Source organism: Gobio gobio (assembly GCF_949357685.1).
Source record: "Gobio gobio genome assembly, chromosome: 11".
In the NCBI taxonomy this organism is placed as follows: domain Eukaryota; kingdom Metazoa; phylum Chordata; class Actinopteri; order Cypriniformes; family Gobionidae; genus Gobio; species Gobio gobio.
The window spans coordinates 50,768,080-50,795,991 of record NC_137104.1 but is presented as its reverse complement, the minus strand read 5'-3'; the positions used below and the strand labels follow the sequence as shown (position 1 = coordinate 50,795,991).

Sequence of the window (27,912 nt, the reverse complement as noted above, 5' to 3'; positions counted from 1 at the left end):
GTTTATTGAACAGAAAATAACTGAGGTGTCAGAAAAACAGTTTGTGAGTCAGGAAAAGCCGCGACCGCGGCAATCGGCACAACCAGGAAAGGCTGCTCTCAAATCCAGACAGCCGCCACCAAATGCGAATGATGTTTGAGTACACAGTGAGCGCAGTAGAATGGCGAGAGAACTTGCAGCCACGAGCACTGGAGCCTTAACGAAACGGGAAGAGACGAGGCAAGACAAGAGTACTGATACGGACACAGGCAGTCAGAATAGCGGTTTAAACCATAACAGTCTGACAAAGGATAGAGACACACGAGGGGCTATAAAGGGAAATAATAATGAGGAGAACAAGAACCAGGTGTGAGAGAAGCCCTAATGAGCAGGAGCAGGTAGGGGCAGAGACACAAGCACATGGCGAGCTGTCAAAACAAAGCCACGCACCAAAACACAAAACACGAACACAAAGACGTGATCAGACCCGAGACCTGACACATTATCACACTCAGGTCCCCTGGGGCAATCTCTTTAAATGATGCTGTTTATACAAGCCAGATCTGTGTTTAGAGCATCAGGTCATTTGGTATTTATGGTGCCATTTGAACTCTTGACCATTTGGATCACTTACCCCTTTTCCACCAAAGCAGAGCCAGAGCTAGATCGGAGCCAGAGCCTAGTTTCAAATCGGTTCTTTGTGTTTCCACACACAAACCCCCGGCTCCGAGCCAGGAAAAGTGGTTCTTAAGTAGCACCAAAACATTGCTGGGCTAGAACAGGGCTAGAACTAAGAACCGATTACGTCAGGCGCTGGGGGCGGGGTCAACAAGACGAACACAAACTTGAGATCCGCCATGTTTGATATAGCAGCTAATGGAGCTAACAGCTGCTGCTTGTTTGTAATCTCCGTCTATACAAATTACGGCGAACTACATGAATGCGTTGGATTCGCTGTGTTTGCGTTGTGTTTTGATGCCGATGTAGGATCGTAAAGCCATGTGAATGAATAGTAACGCAACGTTTGCATTGTTGATGGAAGGCTTGTTCGCAGCGGTGCTGTGCAGAGACCGATCGCCGTATGATAACGAGTCCAGAGAGAGCATATGACTCCTTATGCTTTTGATTCACTCATGCGTTTTTTTATATCATACGTGGATCGGTCTGCGCAGTGACGAAGCATCTCGAACAAGCCTGGTGTGTGTGTGTGTGTTTCCCGCTGCCCAGTGTTGCTAGGTTTTCACAACAAACCCGCCCAATTGCTACTCAAAACAAGCCCAATCGCGTTCCAGGTGGGGATTCCCCAGTAAAAATCACATTTGGGGGTAAAATATGTGTTTTTTGGCATGGTTGCCTACTAAAATTCGCAATATGGGGCTAAATATCACATAATTGGGGTCGCTTCATCCCGCGGACATGAAAAAACAGCCCGCGACAAAACCACATCCTTGGCAACATTGCCGCTGCCTCGCTAGCGTTGCTGAGAGAGATGAGACGTAAACAGTGACGCAAGACATGGCTCTGCTGTGGCTCTCAGCAGGTGGAAAAGCAAACCGCTTCTTAGAAGGCTCCTCAGTCGAACCAACTATGAACTGGGACTAGCTCTGGCTCTGAATTAGCTCTAGCACTGCCTTGGTGGAAAAGGGGTATCTGTGGTGTGTGACCCCTGTAGAGTGAATGCCTGGAGTTAACATCACACACAACTTTCATTACATTCCCAGTAAAATAACTTCCCCAATCAGGTCCCATGTAATCTGACGCTCCCAGAGAGGAATTCGCTAACACTTGCGAGGTTCATTGCAATGGAAAACTTGTACCTCCCCTTTCTCATTGGGTTGCAGATCAATGAAATGTAAATTGTTAGGCCTTGACTGAATTCAGCCTATTCAAGTTACAGCAATCAGGTTAATCATTTAACTGGGCATTGTAATTTTTCTCATTTAAATTCTTGCACAAATAAAAGGTAAAGAAGTTCTTTCTCTTTAGGTTTTTTTCCTCAACAATTCTTTCTTTAACCATTTATATTCTCCTTCCCATCATTTCAACACTAATAGTGCTTTTGCCGTCTTGTTTCCTTTCTTGCACATCGCATATTTCTACCTTCTTACAATATTATGATTATTATGAATTAAAATCAATACCTTCACTGTTGTTAAAAAAAAAATCAATAACGTCACTGTTATACAGTGTAATCAGTAAGCAATTATCATACAAAAGCTATGGTTGCAATTATTGTATTTTAGCTGGGTACCAACATCATTTGTGTTAATGTAACCAGGTTGAAATTATATCTTTACCTTTACGGTTGAAATGTCACCAAATCCTGATGAACATTGTTTTCTTTACGTTTAAGATGTGTTCTATTGCCAATATTTATGGCTGGATGTTGTATTCAGATAATAGTGTTAATACCTGTACTGTCACTTTAAGAGTGTCGCAGGCTTTGTGGCGTCATTCACGCGCTTCTTTCAGTTTGCGCCAGACTAGCTGAGAGGAGGTAATGTATTATTTTGCTCGTCAGTTTTAAACATTTATTTCGTTTTTTGTACGATGCAAACCTTGTTTTATGCATGTATAAATGTTAGTTTTGAAGTTGCGAACATGCAGTTAGTGTCAATTGAACGTAAACCTTGTAAACAGACTTTTTGCAAGCTTTAAAGTAGACATGTTTCCACGTGCTAGTCTACAGGATTTTCTGTATGTTTATCTGCTAACAGGAGCTTGAGAACTGTGTGTTGTGTGGAGGAGACTGCATGTGATAGAGCCTTATGTGTTTTTTTTTGTTGATTTGTACAGTCTGCACCAGGCTCGCTGAGAGGAAACAAATTTGCTGTTTCGCCTTCATTAAAAGAGAAACCAGCAGTTGGTCGTGGTCTGCGTCTTTCCTTCATTCAACACAACAAGAACACAACGCAGAATATACAAGGGTTAATGGACGTGCATCCAACCGAACAAACTGTTAAAGACAAAGCACGCCTGTTACAATGGTCAAGGATTGGTCTGAAGATCGATGTCAGCTCGTTCACCGTGGGAAGCTGCATTCACTCTCCTTTTACCGTGGTCAGGTTTTTTGTCTTCAATATAACAGCATTTAAGAGAGTGCTTTACTGATGTGCAATTGATTGCTGATTGAGCATTCACAAGAAGTCCTGGCAAAGCAGGGGATGTGGTGAGGATAAAGCTGCGTAACGACACTTCTATTAACCATACTGCTAATCCCCATGTGATTTTTGACATTCTGAATCAACACTTCAGCGAACTGACTGACTCAAACATGCCTTTAGCAGATTTCTACAATACATTGCCCATGCCAGGTGAAGATGCTATGGAATACTGGATACGGCTAAACAAAACAGTTGATGTAGCGGATGAGTATCTGAAAAGGCAAGGCCGTGGCATTTATGACCCGGGCCATGAAGTCAGTATGATGTTCATCAAATACTGCCCAGTCCAGTCTCTTGCAAGTGTTTTCAAGTTCAAGTCTGCTGAGATTTGTCAGAGGCTGCTGAAGGAACCATATCCCACCCTGATTCAGGAAGCTAATGGGATAGAGGAGGATTCTGTGCAGGATGCTTTCAGGGTCAGCTGCCAGTCTCAAAGCTACAGATCTGGGGACCATCAAATGTTCAAGGTGGCGTGTGATTCTGCCGAGATCAGAGCTCTTTGTCAGGCCCAATGTGACTGGATTGATGCAGTGGAATCCAGGGCACTCTATCTGACCCAACACGTCCAACAGCTGTCGAGTGGTCAGGATGTTACGCCCATGTTCTCCGCTCAGGAGCTACAGCTGAGTCAAGAGCAAGACCCCAGCATTTCTAAGGTGTTACCTTTTGTTGCAGCCAGGTAGCGACCATCTAGGCGGGAAAGGCATGGTGCTGATTCGAAGGTCCTCAGATTGTTCAAGCAATGGGACAAGTTGGAAATCTGTGATGGGATGTTGTATCGAGTGACGAGAGATCCCGTGTCCAAACAGAGAAGATCTAAATATGTGTTGCGTCTGAGTCTAGAGGAAAAAATATTTTTGGGCATACACGATCTGGCAGGTCATCAAGGTCAGGACCGTACTCTCTCACTGACAAGGCAGCGATTTTACTGGCCTGATATGGAGAGGGATGTTAGGACACATGTCAGATGCTGTCAGAGGTGTGTGTTTGGGAAGTCGCCGGAACCTGCTGCTCGTGCGCCCCTAGAAAGCATCAAGAGCTCTGCCCCGATGGAGTTAGTTTGCATGGATTTATGGTCGGCGGAGGACTGTAAGCAGCATTCTGTGGATGTCCTAGTGGTCACCGACCATTTCACCAAACTTGCCCATGCATTCCCTTGTGCCAATCAGATGGCAAAGCAAGTCGCCAAGAAGCTCTGGGACACTGTGTTCTGTGTTTACGGTTTCCCTGAGAGAATACATTCCGATCAGGGCACCAATCTCGAGAGCAATTTGATTGCAGAGCTTCTTCGTCTGGCCGGTGTGGCAAAATCCCATACGACAGCCTACCACCGCATGGGCAATGGGGGAACAGAGCGATTTAATTGCACTTTGGGTAACATGCTCCGTACCCTTCCCCTTAAGGACAAACAACAGTGGCCACAACAAACAGACACACATGAACCCAACACACCGAATACAGGGACGAATGTAAATGTGTGAATACAGGAGGAGCTCTGACATCACTGTAGTTCAGATAGAGATTCAGAGAAAGTAAACCAACTTGATCAGTCACAATATGGACGCCTGAGACGATCAACCTCTTCAAACAACAGAATATTTATTGATCCGATCAAAGAGTCTTGTGGACACATCTGATCCTCACAGGTAATGATAGAAATATAAGAGAGATTGAGCTGAACAGGTTTCTAATGGAAGTGATCTGGTTTAGTGGCTTTATGTCAAACTGGGATAAGTTGAACAGAACCAGGTTTAATCATGTCAAATACTCGACTACTTTAGTTGTTTACTGCACTGAAAGGGTATCAGAATTGTATTAAAAGTAAGTAATTTGATTGGTTGTAAAGCAAAGTTTGGCGTTTCTGTCATTTTGTCACATTACATAAAGACTAAAGAAGCAGGAAGTAAAATTAACTGCAGACAGACTTGACAAACCTGCTAAAATCACATTTATATTAAAGATTAAAACTACACTTATTCATTCAAGCTACACTTGGTCACACAATATTTATGTTTATTTTGTGGAGATATATATTTATTCATATGACCTATATGACCTACTTTGTATTTGCTTTTTCTGATGTAAACAGAAGGTCATTCAGATTGTTCAGTGATTTTATGAGTCTCTCGCTGTATGAGTGATTGTGTTTCCCTCACAATCAATGAGATTTTAACACTTTAATAGAAATATTTATTAAATGGTCATGAGAGAATGTGAAGTATAACTCCAAATCTGACTTTTGAGGTGAGATTTCATTTAAACTTCAGTGAAAAAATACAGGAGCAAATGGGCTTAGATCGATCTTTTCAGTCTATTGGTCATAATTTATATTTTGAAATACAATATGTTTTTTTTTATTATTTCTTGAAATGGCTTGAAGAGGGAAAGAACAATGGCAGAATCTTCACCAATATCAACGAAAGCAAGAAAAACCAGGAGATGCAGTATTGAGTCTGATCCTCCATGTAAATCAATAACCCAGAAAATAATGAATTAGTGCATGAATAACTTTAACTCTTCTCATATGGTGATATTTAAAATATACAGTTCAGGAATATACAGAACTACTTCACATTAAGGCACTGATCAGCTTGTCTGGGTTCATTTTGCAGTAATGACCAGCTTATACATGATCTCGTATATATTTGAGAAATCATATTTGACCAAATTCATGAGGTGAATCATGGGATTCTTTTAAGCTTGTTGATTATTTTCCTTCTCTATCTGCTCTAACTCATCCGTATAATAAAATCATCATCATCATCATCATCATCATCATCATCATCATCATCATCATCGTTTCAATAATTTACACAGAATCCTTAATTCAAAAAAAATGTCTCTGCATGAGAAACTTTGTTTGAGAATGAGAATTCTGTGTTTTTCAAGTGTCTCCAAAATTTAGACTAGTAGTGATTTCTCTTCTTCATTTCTCTCTCCAGCGATGTCTTCCTCCAGCGGTCGACTGACGGAGGAGCTTCAGTGCTCTATATGTCTGGACGTGTTCACTGATCCAGTCACCACTTCATGTGGACACAACTTCTGCAAGACCTGTCTGAATAAGTGCTGGGACAACAGCCAGACCTGCAACTGTCCATATTGTAAAGAAACATTCAAGCACAAACCTGATCTCAAGATTAACACCACACTCAGAGAAGTTGTAGATGACAATAGAAAGAAAAATCCTGAGAAAAAACCTGAAGTTCTGGAAAAACCTGAAGTTGTGTGTGACGTCTGTGAGGAAAGAAAGCAGAAAGCCCTGAAGTCGTGTCTGGTGTGTCAGAGCTCTTACTGTGAAACTCACCTGCAGCGTCATTTGAGAGTGGCAGGTTTAAAGAAACACAAACTGATCAATCCTGTGAGTAATCTGGAGGACTATATCTGTCAGAAACATGAGAGGCCTCTGGAGCTGTTCTGTAGAGATGATCAGACGTGTGTGTGTCTGATGTGTGACGTGACAGATCACAAGAACCACAACACTGTTCCTATAGAAGAGGAGTGTGAAGAGAAGAAGGTAGAAGTTACTGACAAAACTGATTTTAAATGCTCTTATCATGAAGAATCACATGTTCTTTAATATAAATTAATCAGTTTTGAAAACATATTGTGTTGTTCTGTGTCTATAGACTCAACTGATGAAGACACAGAAAGACGTGCAGCAGATGATCCAGGACAGGATTGAAGACGTCAAACACTCAACAGAAGTCAGAAAAGTGAGTTTAAAATAATGTCATTATATGAAGTTCTCTACACAGATCCAGGAGGAGCCAGTCCCATTGATCATCATTATGAATGTATATAAGCAGCCGTCATTGCGCCTTTATAAAAATAAGTTCCCATTTGTTTTGGATGGGTTCGTGTTAACCGCAGGCATATAACGTTAATCCATTCACATGTTTTCTCTCTTAAAATGTAAGCGCATGTAGGCCTGTATGTCAGCATTATCATATAGAAGGGTGCGTCTCAATCAGCTCCTGGTTCAGTAGTCAGGGCACTCATCAGGACATAAGGCAATGGGCTGATCCCTGATCAGTGTCCTGACTACTGAACCAGGAGCTGATTGAGACGCACCTGAAGTCTGTCATGTAAAACAAGAGCGTATTGATGCAGTTCAGTCTGCCTGCTATTATATCAGTTAATGTTACTCCTGATCGGAGGCTTCTGTAAATATTTAGTTTATACGTATGTAACGGGCCAACAGTGATGCTTAATATCACCCAATCGAAATAGCACTGACTACGCCACCTTGGGAACTGCACCCAATATAGAAGGAACACAGGTTTGGTGGTGCAGTGAAAAGACAGAGTCGCGTCATCCAATGAACAAATTAATAATTTTATTGGACAGGAAAAAGATATTCCACTGGCATCATGTAATCAAGGTATAAATCACTGGCAAGTTTATTGTAACAGTACTTAAAATAGCACAATATTAAAAGAACATCCCTCTAAACATGACTGATTCGAATACTGGATCAAATCAAACAGACATCACAAATACTGTACTGTTCCCACAAAATAAACAAACAAAACAATTACTAAACAAAAGAATAATAAAAAAACTATAAGCCTAAAGCTTACCTCAGGGGTGGCAAACTAGCTGTAAGAAATAGTGTTCTAATCTCAACCCCTTATGTGTGCACAGCAAACAAAATAGGAAGAGGTGCTCCAACCCTGGTGCTCCAAACTCACAGCAAAAAAAGGTGTTTCACCCAGGTGACTAGCCTCCCCCTTGGCGCACTTAGCCTTGACTCGAACCAACAACACAAAAAGAAAAGAAAAAAAGGGAACAAGAGAAATTAGTGGGTATGGTACAGATACAACAATCACAACAGACACAATATGATGAGTGACCAGATCAGCTTGTACACGGATAACCCGTCCTACCTCGTTGGCATAAACGAGCACAGGATACTCAAAGAGTGACGGTGAAATGGTCACCTACAAGCTACTAGATAGTTACACAGCCCGAATCGCACTGGTCAACCCAACTTCAATACATAAATAACATAACCCAAAAGATAAAAAATGAAGGACAGAAATAAAATATTAGTTCACGAAACAAAACAATAACCTAATCACGAAAAACAGCAGCACGACCTGAATTAAATTACGTGGTACGCGAGAAACTGCAAAACAAAACACAACAATCAGACAAGGATTTGCTCTAATCAAGGAATACGATCATTCACTGAATCATACATACCACGGCGTCAAGATGCACTCGCGAATGTTCCGCTAAAACACACAATAACCCCAATAAACTTCAACTAACCATAGAACGCACAACACATTATGATAGCCGACATACCTTAAAGCTTTCAATGAGCGCTTGACGCAACTCCCAACGCACGACACCGAGACGACTACAGCGATCACTTCAAAGACAAAAACACATACTCTAAACACTTTAAAACCACACGAAACCCTGCGTAACCTCCGTCACTTACCTCGACTATATCGACACCGGTAACCGGAAGAGGGGCGGGTATGACAATCTACATGTGGATGCACTCGCGAATGTTCCGCTAAAACACACAGTAAACCCCATTAAGCTCAACTAACAGTAGAACGCACAACACATTACGATAGCCGACATACCTTAAAGCTTTCAATGAGCGCTTGACGCAACTCCCAGGACACGTCACGACGACTACAGCAAACACTCGGCTAGAGTGACACCGGCAACCGGAAGGGGGCGGGTATGACAGTCTACGTCCGAGGGCTTCCTGCCTAAACACTTAAATACTCCTCCTAATTACCTCATCCACCCATTCCCATATAAGGATTGTGAATGAAAAAAAAGGAAATGAAATCCCCTACTACTACACGTAGATTTAGGCTTCAACTAAGTTTAATGGTGCAACGCAAAAATATTTATGAGTGCATAAGTTGTAACTTAGTGCCCATTTACGTCAAAACTAGGCTAGTTGTAACTTGCGCACAGCTGGTGCTACAGGTGTCCTGACAGGAAAGCTATCCGTTCCTTTATCAATACACGTGAAAAGCACCCCGGGGGCATTATAGGGATCTGTTATGTTTAATCTATTAAGTTTTGCTATGTAAAAATCTATGTCTTTTGAATTAAAGTGCGCAGTGAACTCCGTTGCCTTGAAACTCATGCTGGCGCGGCTGTTCTTGCCTGCCAAAATGGCGTCGTAAACAGAATGGGTCACGTGACCTCCGGAGCTCTATAGTATAGTATGAGCAATAGTAACACTGACTCTTGTCTTATCAAACTCCACTAATCATTGGTTGATTGTCCTGGTTGAGCAGAGAAACACAGAGGAGGAGAAAGCAGCCCGTGTTGAGCTCTTCACTGATCTCATCCGCTCCATTGAGAGATGTCAGACTGAACTGCTGGAGATGATGGAGGAGCAGCAGAAAGCAGCAGAGAAACAGGAGGAAGAGCTCATTGAAGAGCTGGAGCAGGAGATCACTGAGCTAAAGATGAGAAACACTGAGCTGGAGCAGCTCTCACACACTGAAGATCACTTCCACCTCCTACAGGTCAGTCAACATCTCTCTGATCAATGATAATGCAGTATATGACACCATAACACTCCCCATGCTGAAGGATTTCTCCTCTCTCCTGCTGTAGATTTACTCATCCCTGTGCAGCTCTAGAAACACCAGGAACTGGCCTGAGATCAGTATGAAGACTGATGAGAGTCTGGAGACTCTGAGGAGAGCTCTGACTCAACTGCAGGACACTCTACAGGAGAAACTCACACAAACTGGTACGACAATATCAAATACACTATACAGATACATATATTCATCATCTTTGGCTGCTGTGAGACTTATGTTTCGTTTAAAAGTTATGAGTTACAATATTGCATTAGTCTCTAAAAAAGTAACTAATTGTTCATTTTTTGGGGAAAAAAATTGCATTACATTTTCTTGCTTGTTTGTTTTTAATAACAAAAAAAACAGGAGATCTATTTTTGGCAAATGTCAAGGCCTTTTCACAACTAAAGTGTAATAATAATCCTCAGGCTGAAGGAAATGCAGATTCACGTCTGTACAGTAGAGGCTCAAACTAACCTTTCAGCTGTGAAGAAGGAAACTCAAGACTCTTACTTCAAGAATAAAAACAACAAAAAATGAAACACAAATGTGATGTTTATCGAAAGTAATTTTGCTTATAAGGATAGTTGAAATGGATCATCGAAGGTACAGCAGCCAATCACAGCAGTGGGTGTTTACACTGAAGTCTCACAGCAGCCAATCACAGCAGTGTGCGTTTACACTGAAGTCTCACAGCAGCCAATCACAGCAGTGTGCGTTTACACTGAAGTCTCACAGCAGCCAATCACAGCAGTGGGTGTTTACACTGAAGTCTCACAGCAGCCAATCACAGCAGTGGGCGTTTACACTGAAGTCTCACAGCAGCCAATCACAGCAGTGGGTGTTTACACTGAAGTCTGAGAGAAGCCAATCACAGCAGTGGGTGTTTACACTGAAGTCTCACAGCAGCCAATCACAGCAGTGGGCGTTTACACTGAAGTCTCACAGCAGCCAATCACAGCAGTGGGCGTTTACACTGAAGTCTCACAGCAGCCAATCACAGTAGTGGGTTTTTACACTGAAGTCTCACAGCAGCCAATCACAGCAGTGGGTTTTTACACTGAAGTCTCACAGCAGCCAATCACAGCAGTGGGTGTTTACACTGAAGTCTCACAGCAGCCAATCACAGCAGTGGGCGTTTACACTGAAGTCTCACAGCAGCCAATCACAGCAGTGGGTTTTTACACTGAAGTCTCACAGCAGCCAATCACAGCAGTGGGCGTTTACACTGAAGTCTCACAGCAGCCAATCACAGCAGTGGGCGTTTACACTGAAGTCTCTCAGCAGCCAATCACAGCAGTGGGCGTTTACACTGAAGTCTCTCAGCAGCCAATCACAGCAGTGGGCGTTTGTGAATATGTTTTAGATAAAAATCATTTCAGGAGAAGAAAATCAAACTGATAGACATCAAGGGTTTGAGATGCACATTTGTTCTTCTTTAGAGGAGAATTTCAGATCTGTTGCTCAAACAGCTTTAATTTTAAGTTTATTTAATTTCAATATTTATAGATTTATATTTGCTGAATAACATCAGACACAAAAATAACTTCATAAAACATTTCACCAAACATTTGTATAGTTAAATCTGTTTGTGAAAAGGAGGAATATTAAGAGCTGAAGCTCAAAGCAATAGTTTCTGTTTGATTCTCTGAATATCAGCAGAGACACACACATTGATCAGATAAAACATGATATTGAGCTCAACTCTTTAAATATAACCTTAAATCTCGTCTATAATTCCACACATAAACATGTCAAAGATCTGATGATGTTTTATTGTCATTAGTCTCTACAGATCTGAAGAGGATGCAGCAGTATGCAGGTACAGTGTGTGTGTGTGTGTGTGTGTGTGTGTGTGTGTGTGTGTGTGTGTGTGTGTGTGTGTGTGTGTGTGTGTGTGTGTGTGTGTGTGTGTGTGTGTGTGTGTGTGTGTGATTAAACACTGATTAAATATTACAAACATCATCACAGAATGTGTGTATTGAGTTATGATTCATATTCTCTGTTTTCTCAGTGGATGTGACTCTGGATCCTGATACAGCTAATCCTAATCTCATCCTGTCTGATGATGGAAAACAAGTGAGACATGGAGACATTAGACAGAAACTCCCAGACAAACCAGAGAGATTTGATAGATATATAATTGTCCTGGGAAAGGAGGGATTCTCCTCAGGGAGATTTTATTTTGAGGTGCAGGTGAAGGGAAAGACTGACTGGACTTTAGGAGTGGCCAGAGAATCCGTTGACAGGAAGGGAGAGTTCATACTGAGACCCAGTAATGGACTGTGGACTGTGTGGCTGAGGAATGGGAATGAATATAAAGCCTGTGCTGATTCTCTTGTCTCTCTGTCTCTGAGAGTGAAGCCGCAACGGGTCGGTGTGTTTGTGGATTATGAGGAGGGTCTGGTCTCCTTTTATGATGTGGAGTCCAGCTCTCATATCTACTCTTTCACTGCTCAGTCTTTCACTGGGAAACTCTATCCATATTTTAGCCCGTGTATTAATGATGAAGGTAAAAACTCAACTCCTCTGATCATCACACCTGTCAGATACAATAAATGAATTTACAGCCCAATATGAAACAGGAGATGAAAGTAATGATCTTAATAATTAAATCTGAAAACTTTATGTATGTGCTGATATTTTTTCATTTTAATTTGTCAGCTATAATTACATATTTTAATGTAAAATATAATGCTTGTTCAATAAATGATTTTTTCGTAAATATTTCATAATTTCATGGCATTTTTTCTCTCATCTCTACTCGACAGTGAAACTGCCTGTAAAAGTTGAACATTAAAGTCTAACTCTAGTAACCAGTGTTACGCAGCACGCTTGAGCTCAATCATTTTACTGTTCTTACACAAAATACACATCAAATATATTTTGAGTAAGAGTAAAATAAGAATGTTTTCTGTAAATACACTAAACCTTCACTTAAATTATGCTTGTGTTTAGCATATTTCTTAAAAGCTTAACTAAGAATATATTTATCACTAAAGTACTTCTAGTTTACTTTTTAGAAATATATTAAAATGCATACTAGTTGAATTTCAAGTATATTTTTAATAATATTTAATATAACGTCTTTTTTTCACCTGTGATTTTTTTGAGGTCATCACACACTCCCACACTAAATAAAACAAAATGTCACAAAACATTTCCTCTCTGGGTAAATATTTAAAGCGTTGAGTTGCAATAACAGTGTAATGATGCTTTCTCACAGCTCAACAACACAATCAACATCTGTGACATCACTACAATCATCTGAACTTTCACACCTGATGTGTGTTGAGAGGTGTGTGTCTTTTGGCTCACTGGTGGCCCTCATGGACACACACACACACACACACACACACACACACACACACACACACACACACACACACACACACACACACACACACACACACACACACACACACACACACACACACACACACACACACACACACACACACCTCCACGATACTGACACATTTTAAATGTCACTTCAGCTCGGCATTACAGTTTTTCTCAGTCGATTTGACACATTTCTCCAAACAGTGAACTCAGTGATCTGAACACTTTGTCAGGGCCGTTTGAAGAAATTTGGGGGCCCCAAGCAAAATGGACATGGAGGCCCCCCCAATACCCCCCACCCGCACGCACGCAAAGCCTACAGGAACCATAGCATAGCCATACAGTTTAAGTTCACCCACACTTTATTAGAGCCCGACCGATATATCGGCGGGCCGATATTATCGGCCGATATTAGGCTTTTTCCAAACTATCGGTATCGGCATTTATGATGGCCGATAAATGAATATTTTTAAAAAAATAAAAAAAACGGACGAAACACCTCTCAAACACATTGAGTGTTGGCGTTTCATAGTTTGTCCACCAGAGGGCGCTCTACAACGTGCCGGCTGGCAACCAGCAGAGTCATGCTGAGCGTCAGCGCTCTGAGCGCTGCATTCACAACACAGATCATCCGCGAAATGCATGTAAGTTGGCAACGAGACATACATTGCTTGAATTGAATAACAGTTAAAAGAACATCCCCATCAGTTCTCTTAACTCAAATAACATGACACAATTTGTAACTGCCAAGTCCAGTTTTGCTGTTACATGTAAGCCAAGAGAGCTGGTAATTACGCTAGGTTACAGTTGACTGACTTATTTTACCTCGGGCTCGGACAATGTGACTGAATAAGATGTATTTCTTTAATAGTCTGACAGTTTGACATCATGAGACGTATCATCTCTCCCCTGCCCGTTATTTTGAAAAAGTATACATATTTCTAAATTATAACTTATCATAGACGCTAACCACAAAGCTAGCTAATGCCATGGCTATCAGTGGGAGACCGCTAACATTAATGCGCCTTGAAAAACACAACAAACTTATTCTGCCTAAATAAAGTAATGATTACTGTATTTATAACTAGTATATTTGTAGTTCCAGTCTCTGCATTGTAAATCGTAAGTTAGGCTCGTGAAGAGTGAACGAAAGTGCGTGACTTCGTTCAGACGCCGCATTAACGAGTCAAATAATGGATTACACGAGTCATCATCAGTAACGTTAGTAGATTTTAAAAGGCAGGCAGCAAATGATGATTGAAAATGGTTTGTGGTAGCTTGATGGATAGAATTAAAAGTGCATGTAAAGGGATAAGCAAGTTGACATTGTAATTATAAGGTGGCTCATATTTATACTGTATATAGTTTATGTTTTGCTGTTGTTGTTATTTATCAGAACTTCTAGAACTTAACTGAATATTTTTTTTCCAGTCTTGCTAAAAGTTATATTTATAAAGCTTACCACATCTATTAATACTGGTAACTTTGATTTTTGTTTTTGTTAGCCTATTGTGTTTTCGTCCAAACGACTTTAAGTTTCATATCTTAAGTTTGTATTTTTATACATTTTATTTATCAGAACTTTAATATATTTTATGTTCCTCTGTTCTGTTGTGACAATAAAACAAACAAGTTTATTTTTAAACTGCATTATCATATTATTTTAGAGAGGCTGAGGGATCATGAATAACTACAAATAACTAATGTATAAGGGAAATCTGTTTGTGTTTTTTTTACGCGTTTCTGTTATTTTATTTTTTTATTTTTTATATATATCGGCTGATATATCGGAATATCGGATTTTTAAGTGACCAAATATTTGTATCGGTATCGGCCTTAAAAATCCTTTTTCGGTCGGGCTCTACACTTTATATAAATAAAAAGGTTTACAGTGCAAATACTGTTGTTGCATATACTGTGCATAAAATTTGAAAACATTTGCAAAAAACACCACTGTATCATTAAAAAAAAATTGTAAACCTTTAAGTAACCATTTTTTAAACATCTATAAACATTACATTTACATATATAGACGGACCAGATATTCCTAACACTTTGGGAATACTTAAGGGTTACTAGTTGGTTTGTAAACTGTCTATAAACATTATCTAGATGGTTATTATAAAGTTGCAACAGATGACTATAATACCTTGTTAAATAGTTAATAAACAGTACAAGTAAAACATGTGGGTTGTCCTGATACTGTACTTCAAAATGTAACAGTGTAAAAATTGCCACAGAATAAAGTAATTGTTCAAGATCCATTGGTAACTTATAAAAATAATGTCATATTTGCAAACTGTCACTACCGTATATCCCGACACTAGCACATTAAGATAAGCTATGAAAAAAATAATGTTCCTCTGCCTCTTTCTGGTTAAATAATGTTTATAATAATTGTTAATATATGCTATCTTAACTATTCCAGGTTATTTATGCATAGCATAAATAATAGTTAGTATAGCATGCTATGCCACTTTCATCAAAACCTATTACAAAGCTATAGCAATCTCATGTAATTGTCTGTTCGATAAAAAAGTTGCACTAACTGTTCGTTACAAGCAGCATTTGTCAGGCAGGTAAGTTAGCTAACATAAACATATTTTTGCTAGCCTACCTGCTGCAAACTTACACCATTTTTGTACAAGACAAGTAGAGCTATTTTATCCAGTGTAATTTATCACATACCACTATCTTGTTTTTTCTTATCCTCCTCTTCCTTTCTCTTTTTTCTTTTCTGGCTTCCTGAAGCATAAAATTCCGCTTCAAATCCGAGGAGGTTTTGTATTTTGCCGGCTGCAGAGATCGCGTGGTTGGCTGGCTGCTGTCAGCGACTACTGAGAGGGGGCCCCTTAAGGGGGATCCCGATAACAGTGTCATTGCACTTTACTGCATTGACTATCAATGGGGTGCTCACACAGTTTGTCGTGTCATTTTATTCTTAACCTGTCGTTGTCTTGGGGCCCCAGGCCAGCTCGGGGCCCCAAGCAATTGCTTGGTTTGCCTGCCTTGTCGCGACGGGCCTGCTCTTTGTAATGGTCCTCATGTCAGCGTTATGTCTGTTCTGTTTGTTCTTCTGTTTGATTTAGTTTCATTGTCATTTTCTAGTTTGTCACCTCCACTACATTTCCCATGATCCCTCCTGGCTCCACCTGCACACACTCCTCAATCACACACACCTGCCATCCTTCACCTTCATCAGCTCCACTTCAGCTTTCAGTTCCTGTCAGTTCTCGGTCTGGTGTTGTGTGTGTATCGTTCACACTGTTTTAATCCTGTTTATACACGTCTTTCGTTTGTTTTACTGAAGTAAACGTCTTTATTTAAACCTCATCATCCTCGTCTTCATCCTTTGTGGAAAGTTCTGTGACGCCTGAAGAGATTGTACGTTTTAATTAATCTCACACAAATTACAAATCATGTGAACCGTTTTCTCAAAACACTACACACACAATTCTCAGATGTTTTCATAATCGTTCATACATCCAACCAAAACTTTAATATATCAGGAAAAAACAATCACAGCTATTTTTATTGTCTTTACACAAATCACAAACATTTATGCACCATTTGTCCAAACACAACAAACAAAACTCTGGAATTTGTCATATTATCAAACGCACATGGTTTGTTTTCAATGAGCCCCAAACTGATATCTGCTTTATTAATAATACTCACAACACAAGAAATGCAGTTTTCACAAATGTTTACGCATTTATCATTATGTAATTGGGAAAATATAAAAGGGAAAGTGCAAGAAAATATGCAAGAGAAGAGGAAAATGAAGAGGTGTGAGTGTAAAGGTGGTGGTATGGGTAGAGGAAGGGGTGTAATGAGAAGGAAAGGAAGAGTGGAACATATAGAAGGAGATCATATGAGGAGAGAGGAGGAAAAAGAAGAAGAAAAAGAAGAAGACATGGACATATAGTGGACAGCAGGTGGAAGGGGTCGGAGGAGAGGTGGAGTTCAAATGAAATCAGAATCGCCCTCATTCAGTGGCTCTTAGTGACTTTAGATTTTTATTTTTTAGAAATGGTTTTATTTATTAGAAACTCAAAATAGAATACTTTGGCATAATGTTATGTTTGAAAATTCATATTGCCTAATTTTATAAATATAGTTTTAAAGGTGTTGAGATAATTGAAAAACTTTTATAAATATAAATTATAATATAAATTTGTATATTCTCAAATGTCAGGGCGGCATCACTGCAAATATTGATTTGTCTGTACCATATATCAACTGACAGGTAATAACGTTAAGCCTGATACTGTAATGAGTACTGTAACATCCAGAGGACGCCAATAGATCATTATGGCAGAGTGAAAAGGTTTGTAGATAACTCTCAAATACTGATAAAAACAGCTCAAGAGGGTAGATCATAAATTTAGAAATATTAGGTTGTACCCTCCTCCTTGAACTGCCACCTTAACGTGGTGGAGGGGTTTGAGTACCCGAATGAACCTAGGAGCTATGTTGTCCGGGGCTATATGCCCCTGGTAGGGTCTCCCAAGGCAAACAGGTCCTAGGGGACGGGTCAGACTAAGAGCAGTTCAAAAACCCCTTATGATGCCAAAAAAAAGGAGGACGTGACGTCGCCCGGTACGGCGCAGCCGGGGCCCCACCCTGGAGCCAGGCCTGGGGTTGGGGCTCGTATGCGAGTGCCTGGTGGCCGGGCCTTCCCCCACGGGGTCCGGCCGGGCTCTGCCCGAAGGAGCGACGTGGGGACACCTTCCCGTGGGCCCACCACTCACAGGAGGGACCGTAAGGGGCCGGTGCGGAGAAGATCGGGCAGCAGTCGAAGGCAGGAGCCTAGACAACCCGATCCCTGGACACGGAAACTGGCTCTTGGGACATGGAATGTCACCTCACTGGCGGGGAAGGAGCCTGAGATTGTGCGTGAGGTTGAGAGGTTCCGACTAGAGATAGTCGGAATCACCTCTACGCACGGCTTGGGCTCTGGAACCACACTCCTCGAGAGAGGATGGACTCTTCACCACTCCGGAGTTGCCCATGGTGAGAGGCAGCGGGCTGGTGTGGGTTTGCTTATAGCCCCCCAGCTCTGCCGCCATGTGTTGGAGTTTACCCCGGTGAACGAAAGGGTCGTTTCCCTGCGGCTTCGGCTCAGGGGTAGGTCTCTCACTGTTGTTTGTGCCTACGGGCTGAACGGCAGTGCAGAGTACCCGGCCTTTTTGGTGTCCCTGGGAGGGGTGCTGGAAAGTGCTCCGACTGGGGACTCCGTCGTTCTACTGGGGGACTTCAACGCCCACGTGGGCAATGACAGTGACACCTGGAGGGGCGTGATTGGGAGGAACGGCCCCCCTGATCTGAACCCGAGTGGTGTTCAGTTATTGGACTTCTGTGCTAGTCACGGTTTGTCCATAACGAACACCATGTTCAGGCATAAGAGTGTCCATCAGTGCACATGGCACCAGGACACTCTAGGTCGTAGGTCAATGATCGACTTTGTGGTCGTTTCATCTGACCTGCGGCCGTATGTCTTGGACACTCGGGTGAAGAGAGGGGCGGAGCTGTCAACTGATCACCACCTGGTGGTGAGTTGGATCCGATGATGGGGGAGGAAGCTGGACAGACCCGGCAGACCCAAGCGTACTGTAAGGGTCTGCTGGGAACGTTTGGCCGAGCCCCCTGTCAGAGAGATCTTCAACTCCCACCTCCGGCAGAACTTCGACCGGATCCCGAGGGAGGCTGGAGATATTGAGTCCGAATGGACCATGTTCTCCACCTCCATTGTCAAAGCGGCCGCTCGGAGCTGTGGCCGTAAGGTCTCCGGTGCATGTCGAGGCGGCAATCCCCGAACTCGGTGGTGGACACCGGAAGTAAGGGATGCTGTCAAGCTGAAGAAGGAGTCCTATCGGGCCTGGTTGGCTTGTGGGACTCCTGAGGCAGCTGACATGTACCGGCAGGCTAAGCGGACTGGAGCCCGGGTGGTTGTGGAGGCAAAAACTCGGGCCTGGGAGGAGTTCGGTGAGGCCATGGAAAAGGACTATCGGCTGGCCTCGAAGAGATTCTGGCAAACCGTCCGGCGCCTCAGGAGGGGGAAGCAGTGCCCTACCAACGCAGTTTACAGTGGCGATGGGCGGCTGTTGACCTCAACTGGGGATATCGTCGGACGGTGGAAGGAATACTTTGAGGATCTTCTCAATCCCGCCATCACGCCTTCCATTGAGGAAGCAGAGGCTGGGGGCTCAGAGGAGGACTCGTCCATCACCCGGGCTGAAGTCACCGAGGTGGTCAAGAAACTCCTCGGTGGCAAGGCACCGGGGGTGGATGAGATCCGCCCTGAGTACCTCAAGTCTCTGGATGTTGTGGGGCTGTCTTGGCTGACACGCCTCTGCAACATCGCGTGGCGGTCGGGGACAGTGCCTCTGGGATGGCAGACCGGGGTGGTGGTCCCTGTTTTTAAGAAGGGGGACCGGAGGGTGTGTTCCAACTACAGGGGGATCACACTTCTCAGCCTCCCCGGGAAAGTCTATGCCAGGGTACTGGAGAGGAGAATACGGCCGATAGTAGAACCTCGGATTCAGGAGGAACAGTCTGGTTTTCGTCCGGGCCGTGGTACACTGGACCAGCTCTATACCCTCTACAGGGTGCTGGAGGGTTCATGGGAGTTTGCCCAACCAGTCCACATTTGTTTTGTGGATTTGGAGAAGGCATTCGACTGTGTCCCTCGCGGCATCCTGTGGAGGGTGCTCGGGGAGTATGGGGTCCGGGGTCCTTTGCTAAGGGCTGTCCGGTCCCTGTACGACCAAAGCAGGAGTTTGGTCCGCATTGCCGGCAGTAAGTCAGACTTGTTCCCGGTGCATGTTGGACTCCGGCAGGGCTGCCCTTTGTCGCCGGTTCTGTTCATAATTTTTATGGACAGAATTTCTAGGCGCAGCCAGGGGCCGGAGGGTGTCAGGTTTGGGGACCACGCGGTTTCGTCTCTGCTTTTTGCGGATGACGTTGTCGTGTTGGCCCCTTCTAACCAGGACCTTCAGCATGCACTGGGACGGTTTGCAGCCGAGTGTGAAGCGGCTGGGATGAGGATCAGCACCTCCAAATCCGAGGCCATGGTCTTCAGTCGGAAAAGGGTGGTTTGCCCTCTTCAGGTTGGTGGAGAGTTCCTGCCTCAAGTGGAGGAGTTCAAGTATCTAGGGGTCTTGTTCACGAGTGAGGGGAGGATGGAACGGGAGATTGACAAACGGATCGGTGCAGCTTCTGCAGTAATGCGGTCGATGTACCGGTCTGTTGTGGTGAAGAAAGAGCTAAGCCGTAAGGCGAAGCTCTCGATTTACCGGTCAATCTACGTTCCTACTCTCACCTATGGTCATGAGCTTTGGGTCATGACCGAAAGGACAAGATCCCGGATACAGGCGGCCGAAATGAGTTTTCTCCGCAGGGTGGCTGGGCGCTCCCTTAGAGATAGGGTGAGGAGCTCAGTCACTCGGGAGGAACTCGGAGTAGAGCCGCTGCTCCTCCACATCGAGAGGGGTCAGCTGAGGTGGCTCGGGCATCTGTTCCGGATGCCTCCTGAGCGCCTTCCCGGGAAGGTGTTTCGGGCATGTCCAACCGGGAGGAGGCCCCGGGGAAGACCTAGGACACGCTGGAGGGACTATGTCTTCCGGCTGGCCTGGGAACGCCTCGGTGTCCCCCCGGAAGAGCTGGAGGAAGTGTCTAGGGAGAGGGAAGTCTGGGCATCTCTGCTTAGACTGCTGCCCCCGCGACCCGGCCCTGGATAAAGCGGAAGAAGATGGATGGATGGTTGTACCACCTGACAATTATTATTATTTTTTTTTCTCAATCGATTTGACACATTTCTCCAAATGAATGTAGTTGCTCTCAAACAATTAACACAGCAAACTAAACACACTCTTACAGTTTTTTCCAATTGCTAACACACAATTTTTCAAACTAGTCTGGTTTTATCAAAATACTTAACACAATTCACAAAACCACACACCCAAACTGCAAAATACCTCATATATCCTGCAAAATGAAGCACTGCAACCGAAACTACACATAGCATTATCAAAATCAAACTTTTGCACGAAATGGCACACACTTCATTCATATTACCAGATTTTTGTCTAACCAACTACACACTGTTGGGCATAATGAAAAGCACCCTCATCTTTAGTATGCTTTGCCATAATACTAAAATTTTTATCAAATTGTTCACATGCATATTTGCAGATACACACACATGCTGTTGAAACATTTTATTTTTTTTATTTTTCACTACGGTAAACAAGTCAGTGCAACATATGCACAACAGCTATATTTGCATGGGACTGAACAAAAATATTCTCACAAAAAACAGTAAACTGAAAAAAAAATTCAGAAAAAATATATTACAGTAAAAAAAAAGAGGCAAGAAAAATAATTACGCAGCCTCTTGCCGCACAGCTGAGTCTGGCCACAACGCCTCGTCAACATCACAGGCAACATCTTCCATTGTTGTTGTAAAAAAAAAAAAGGTGCTCACCTGTGGTCTTTTTATAGTGCTTACATCCTGATTGAAGTGTTAACAATTAACCATTGAGGTGTTTGGCCAGGTGGCACATGTATTGGTCAATTAGCTCATGTAGTGTCATTTTGAATGCCAGTGTTTTGAAATGGCAAACATGTGACTTTGTGTCAGATTGTTGTGTCTTATGCAAAGAACCGTGTTCAGTGCATTTAAAAAGTGCCATTTTGAATTGCAAAATGTGCATAAAGCAGAAAATGTGTTTAGACTTTTGAAGACTTGAGAAGAGGTTTTGCTCTCTGTGTTTCAGTTTAAATAATTGTGCTGTCCATGTAATTTTAGTGTTAGCAATTGGAAAAAACTGTAAGTTAGCAGAACAGTTCAGTATTATATATATGTATTATATGTATAATGAAGCACTGCAGTTTATTAATGCAGTTATCAAAAATAAATACTGACATCAAAACTACAAGTTTGTTCACTGTTGATTTAATAACACATTCAGCTGTAGATGCACAAATACATGTTTATTGTGTTAATGATGAGTTTAGTTGTATAACGATGAGTTTTCGCCCAATAAATAAATAATGTACTGCAATCAGGGGCGGACTGGCCATCTGGCATACCGGGCGTTTTCCCGGAGGGCCGCTGGACAATGTGGGCCGGCCCATTGCTACGTAAATATATGAAGAATAAATTGTAGTAAAACCACGTAGTCTATTGTAGTAAAACTACTTCTGTCAGCCCAGACGAATGGCCCGCGCAGCCCACCTGAGGCAAAACTCTAATCTATAGCCTGCTCAGTCCCCATGTCTCAGTAGTGTAAAAGAGCTCGTCAATGTCAAAATGTTTGCGATATCCAATCAAATTGAAGGAGACGGGATTTACTGTGCACAGCAGCCGAGCAGCGCGGGCGGCACTTGAATGCGAGCTGAGGTAAGAGCTGAATATGAGTCAATGGGCTACAGCAATATTTCCCGACTGTTAACGATTTAAAAAATGTTAAACGACGGACATTAATTTCCAGGGATGTAAACTACTGCTGACCTTTTAGAATTAATCAGATTGTAATGCCTTTTACGTTTTTCGTCACAGAATGCACAAAGAAACAGTGGCGTAGGTGACGCAGTTTTCAGCAGATCAGAGGGAATGTTTGTCTTTCTGTTTCCAGACTTTCTTCAGTAATTTCACAATAATTTTCAAATTATTCTTAGTACTCAAAATATATTTCTGAAACGTAGGCTTAGCCTCATGGGCGTAGATTACGCGGGGGACGGGAGGGACGTGTCCCCCACACTTTTAATAAAACATACATTCGTCCCCCGCACTTTACAGAGTCTCGCCGGTCCAAGTCGACCCGCTCCGTGCGGGATTCGAACCACCGTCTAGTCGTACCGCTCTAACTGGCCTACGTCTGTTACACGGGCAAGTTTGTTTACGTAGAAGCCAATGTGAATAAATCTAGATTTAAATTCAAAGACACAAAATAAAATATATATGACCTGTCATTTTATTCGTATCCAAAAACAAGGCGATCTGAACACCATGAGTGCTGCTAACACTCTCGTGCAACACTCTCGAAGCCGGAGGGCGCTTTCTCACAGAAAGTCCAAAACGGATTCGTAGAAGTAATCACGTTCCAAAGGCATTCACAGCGCTGAACCATAATTATGACTGATGAGACGCGACGACAAACACGATTTCGACAATATATGGTTCATGTGTGTTTTTCAAGCCATCTCAAGGTATTTATTGACAATAAAGTATAATGCAGTGCTAACTGACATCCTTTTTAATGTTTATATCTTCTGCTCACCAAGGCTGCATTTATTATATAAAACAGCTGTTTACTTTGTGAATATATAGTAAACGTGTAATTTATTCCTGTGATCAAAGCTGAATTTTTAGCATCATTACACTAGTCTTCGGTGTCATATGATCCTTCAGAAATCATTATAATATGAGGATTTGCTGCTCAAGAAACATTTATGATTATAATCAATGTTGAAAACGTCTCGGGTTATGACTATAACCCTTGTTCCCCGAGAAGGGGAACGAGACACTGCGTCATCGTGACGACACTCTGGGGAACGCCCCTTCGCGTAAAGCGTCTGAAGAAACTGTAGAATCAGCCCAATCCGATTGGTGTTGCGTGATGACGTCGTATGTGACGGCATACCCGGAAGATACAAAGAGACGTCTGAACGAAACAGAGATAGCGTTCTTTGCGATGAAGCGAGCGCTCTGATGATTGGGTGGACACGAGACGCAGTGTCTCGTTCCCCTTCTCGGGGAACAAGGGTTATAGTCATAACCCGAGACGTTCCCCTTCGAGGGAACTCGAACTGCGTCATCGTGACGACACTCTGGGGAACGAGTACCAACTATCCCGCACCAATCATACCCACCCCAGTGTGAAGCTGGAACCAGGCACAACTAGGGGACGAGCACTCTCGCGCCAGGCGTCTCAGGGAGATGCAGACTATAAAAACGAATGAAGGTGTGAGGAGTGGCCCACCCAGCTGCCTCGCAGATGTCTAGCATAGAGGCCCCAGAAAGGAGGGCTACCGAGGAGGCCATGCTCCTGGTAGAATGGGCCCTCACGGCTAAGGGTGAAGGCAGGTTGCGCACCCGATAAGCCATGGCTATAGCCTGGACAATCCAGTTACTAATCGTCTGCTTTGACGCAGGCAGCCCTTTCTTGGGTGAACCAAAACACACCAACAGCTGGTCTGACTTTCTCCACTGAGCAGACTTCTCCAGATAAATCCTCAATGCCCGCACGGGGCAGAGGAGGTGAAGTCTGCTCTCTTCCGCCGTCACGTGAGGTGGAGGATGGAATGCCTGGAGAACCACTGACCTTGCCCTGCTAGATGGCACCTTGGGCACGTAGCCCTGGCTGGGATGCAAGATGGCTTTAACCATGCCAGGGGCAAACTCCAGGCAAGTCGGCGTGACCGCCAAGGCCTGGAGGTCCCCCACTCTCCTCAGAGAAGTGATGGCAAGGAGAAAAGCCACCTTGAAGGTCAGTATTCTCGCCTCAGCCGACTCCAGCGGCTCAAAGGGGGCCTCAGCCAAACCCTCGAGCACCACTGCCAGGTCCCAGGTTGGGACCCTGGAATGAGCCGCAGGCCTCATCCTCCGAGCCCCACGGAGGAAACGTACAACCAGATGGTGCCTTCCCAACGTCGCATCACCTAAAGGTGCGTGGAAAGCCCCAATGGCAGCCACATACACCTTAAGTGTGGACGGGGAAAGACCGGCGGAGAAGCGGTCTTGAAGGAACTCCAGCACTGAAGCCACTGGGCAGTTAACTGGGTTCACCTCCCGCTCTCTACACCAAGTGGAAAATACATTCCACTTTAGGCTGTACAACCTCCTGGTGGATGGAGCTCTGGAACTGAGTAGGGTCTCCACAACACCTGCCGACAGGCCCTCTGCTAGGAACTGAGCCCCCTCAGGGGCCAGACCCAGAGATCCCATACCTCTGGCCGGGGGTAGAAAATCGTACCCCTGGCCTGAGACAGCAGGTCCCTCCTCAGAGGGACCTGCCATGGGGGACCGTCCAGCAGGTCGATGATGTCGGAGAACCATACTCGAGTGGGCCACCGGGGTGCTACTAAGAGAAGGCTGACGCCCTCCCGGCGGACACGTTCCAGAACTCCCGGGAGCAGAGCAATCGGGGGAAAAGCGTACAGACGCAGCCTCGGCCACGTCTGTGCCATGGCATCCAGCCCCAGAGGGGCCGGATGAGTGAGGGAGAACCACAGCGGGCAGTGGGACGTCTCTCGAGACGCAAATAGATCCACTTCCACCGGGCCCAGCCGCTCGCACATAGCCTCCACCACCTCGGGGTGGAGCCGCCATTCCCCGGGCCTCAGCCCCTGCCTCGACAGGATGTCTGCTCCCTGATTTTGGTCCCCGGGAATGTACATCGCCTTGAGGGATGACAACTTCCCCTGGGACCACAGAAGGACCTGATGCGCCAGTCTGCAAAGAGGGCGCGACCTCAGGCCCCCCTGGTGGTTCAGATACGATACCGCCGACATGTTGTCGGATCGTATCAGGACATGGTGGCCGCGGAGGTCCGGGAGAAAGCTCCTCAGAGCCTTGAAGACCGCCAGCATTTCCAGGCAATTGATATGCCAGGAAGAATGCCGGGTCCCCCACAGACCCCTGGAAAAGCGGCCTTCCATGACCGCGCCCCAACCAGTGAGGGAAGCGTCTGTTGAAACGGACTTCCGGCAACACGACGCTCCCAACACTGGCCCCTGGGACAGGAACCAAGGTTTCTTCCACATGACGAGGGAACGAAGGCATCTGCGCGTTACCCTGATCATGCGGAAAGGATTCCCCCTGGGGGAAAACCCCTTGGTTCTCAGCCACCACTGGAGGGGTCTCATGTAGAGCAGACCGAACGGAATCACGTTGGCTGCTGCTGCCATGAGACCCAGCAGTCTCTGAAACTGCTTCACAGTGAGGCTGCGGCCCAGTTTCACTCTCGAGACCATCGCCAGTATGGACTCCACGCGTGCGGGGGACAGTTGTGCCCGCATCAGAGTCGAATTCCATACAACCCCCAGGAACGTGGTCCTCTGGGAGGGCGTCAACACGCTCTTCTTCGTGTTGAGTCTGAGACCCAAGCACCTTATGTGGGCTAGAACGACATCTCGATGTCGAACCGCCATATCGTACGACTGAGCCAAAATCAGCCAGTCGTCGATATAATTGAGTATACGGATGCCCTGGAGTCTCAACGGAGCCAGTGCTGCATCCATACACTTCGTGAAGGTGCGAGGGGAGAGAGCTAGGCCGAACGGAAGAACCCGATACTGGTACGCTTTGCCCCCGAAAGCGAACCGCAGGAACTTCCTGTGAGCTGGAAGGATGGAGATATGGAAGTATGCGTCCTTCAGATCTATCGTGACGAACCAGTCCTCGAACTGGATCTGAGTCACGATGGCTGGAATTGTGAGCATCCTGAACCTGTATCTCCTCAGAGACCGGTTCAGGTGCCTGAGATCTAGAATTGGACGCAACCCCCCATCCTTCTTGGGAACTATGAAGTACCGGCTGTAGAACCCGGACTCCCTGTCTGGTGGAGGAATATACTCTATAGCCTCCTTGACCAGCAGAGAGCGTACTTCTTGCTCCATCACCCGCACCTGCTCGGGACCGACCACAGTTCGAACCACCCCGTTGAATTTCGGGGGAGGGAAACCGAACTGCAGTCTGTAACCCCGTTCCACAGTACGCAGGGCCCATGCAGATATACTCGGAAGGCATGACCATGCGCCGAGATAATCTACTAAGGGAACTAGCCTCTCGAGGCCAGCCTCGGGTGTTATTCGAGCCCCTACCCCAACGCCCTGAAGCGGCTGACCGGCAGGGTGTCGTCGGGGAAGAGGTCCGTGAGGCGCACGCGGCTGCTGAACTGTCGCAAGTCCTAATGGAGGCGACTGGTTCAGTGCGCGCGCGCAGGGAACCGATGCGGCCCGAAACGTCTTGGACGGCGGGAGCGCAGCAACGATTCCCCGAGAGTCCCAGAGTGGAAACGACCTCGATCGCTCCACCCTGTGGGGGACGACTCTCAGCGGTCCTGCCGAAGCTAGGACCGCTTGGGAGCCTTCTTAGCCTGGATAACGTCCCTCAGGTCGCTCTTAGGCTGAGAAGGCTTCCTGCGAGAGCGCCGTCTCTTTTGCCAAGCTCCCTCGGGAGGGGCGCGGGAGGCGACACTCTGCCTCTGCGCATCGCGGTGTGATGCGCTGGATGAGGGTCCGGGCTGCCCACCCGGGCCTGCTGTAACTGCAGAGCCCGAGCGGCGAGGGAAGAACTTCTGGAAGGCGGCTGACTGCTTCCTCGCCTCCTGAAACCTCTCGACGACAGTATCCACTGCCCCGCCGAAGAGGCCAGAAGGCGAGATCGGAGCATCAAGGAGAAAATGTTTCTCTCTCTCCTTGATTCCCGACAGCGTCAGCCAGAGATGCCTCTCAACGCATACCATTCCAGCCATAGAGCGGCCCACAGCGCGAGCCGTCTCTTTGGTAATGCGGAGAGACAAATCCGTTGCCTTCCTGAGCTCAGTGAAGTCATCCGGAGATGGTCCCTCGCCCTCATCCAGTTCTTTGAGGAGGTCGGCTTGGTATGCCTGCAGGACCGCCATGGTGTGCAGACAACCAGCAGCTCGACCTGCCGCACTAAAAGCCCTGCCGACTAACTTGGACGTGTCGCGGCAAGGTTTAGTGGGCAGCGACGGAGCCTTCAATGATGCAGCGGCCCCGGGTGAGAGGTGGCCCGCAAGCGCCTCTTCCACCTGTGGCAACGCTGCATACCCCAACTCAGCCGTCCCCAGCACATTAGCAAAATCAAGTACTGGGGGATTAGCTAC

General features: G+C 45.0%; 1 protein-coding gene across 1 annotated transcript; it reads left to right on the top strand.

Moving 5' to 3' along the window:
• The first annotated feature begins 4,690 nt into the window (after window positions 1-4,690).
• LOC307134291 (E3 ubiquitin-protein ligase TRIM39-like) lies at window positions 4,691-12,443 on the top strand. Its single transcript, XM_079829907.1, has 7 exons — window positions 4,691-4,789; window positions 6,086-6,657; window positions 6,770-6,856; window positions 9,419-9,652; window positions 9,744-9,882; window positions 11,499-11,534; window positions 11,727-12,443. The coding sequence occupies exons 2-7, from the start codon at window positions 6,088-6,090 to the stop codon at window positions 12,272-12,274; spliced, it is 1,614 nt and encodes a 537-aa protein (XP_079686033.1). The 5' UTR covers window positions 4,691-4,789; window positions 6,086-6,087; the 3' UTR covers window positions 12,275-12,443.
• Window positions 12,444-27,912: the final 15,469 nt, after the last annotated feature.

Coding starts and splice junctions, on each gene's coding strand:
- LOC307134291 (XM_079829907.1), top strand. CDS start 6,088: ATGTCTTCCTCCAGCGGTCGACTGACGGAGGAGCTTCAGTGCTCTATA. Junction 6,658..6,769: donor AGGAGTGTGAAGAGAAGAAG/GTAGAAGTTACT, acceptor CTGTGTCTATAG/ACTCAACTGATGAAGACACA. Junction 9,653..9,743: donor ATCACTTCCACCTCCTACAG/GTCAGTCAACAT, acceptor CTCCTGCTGTAG/ATTTACTCATCCCTGTGCAG.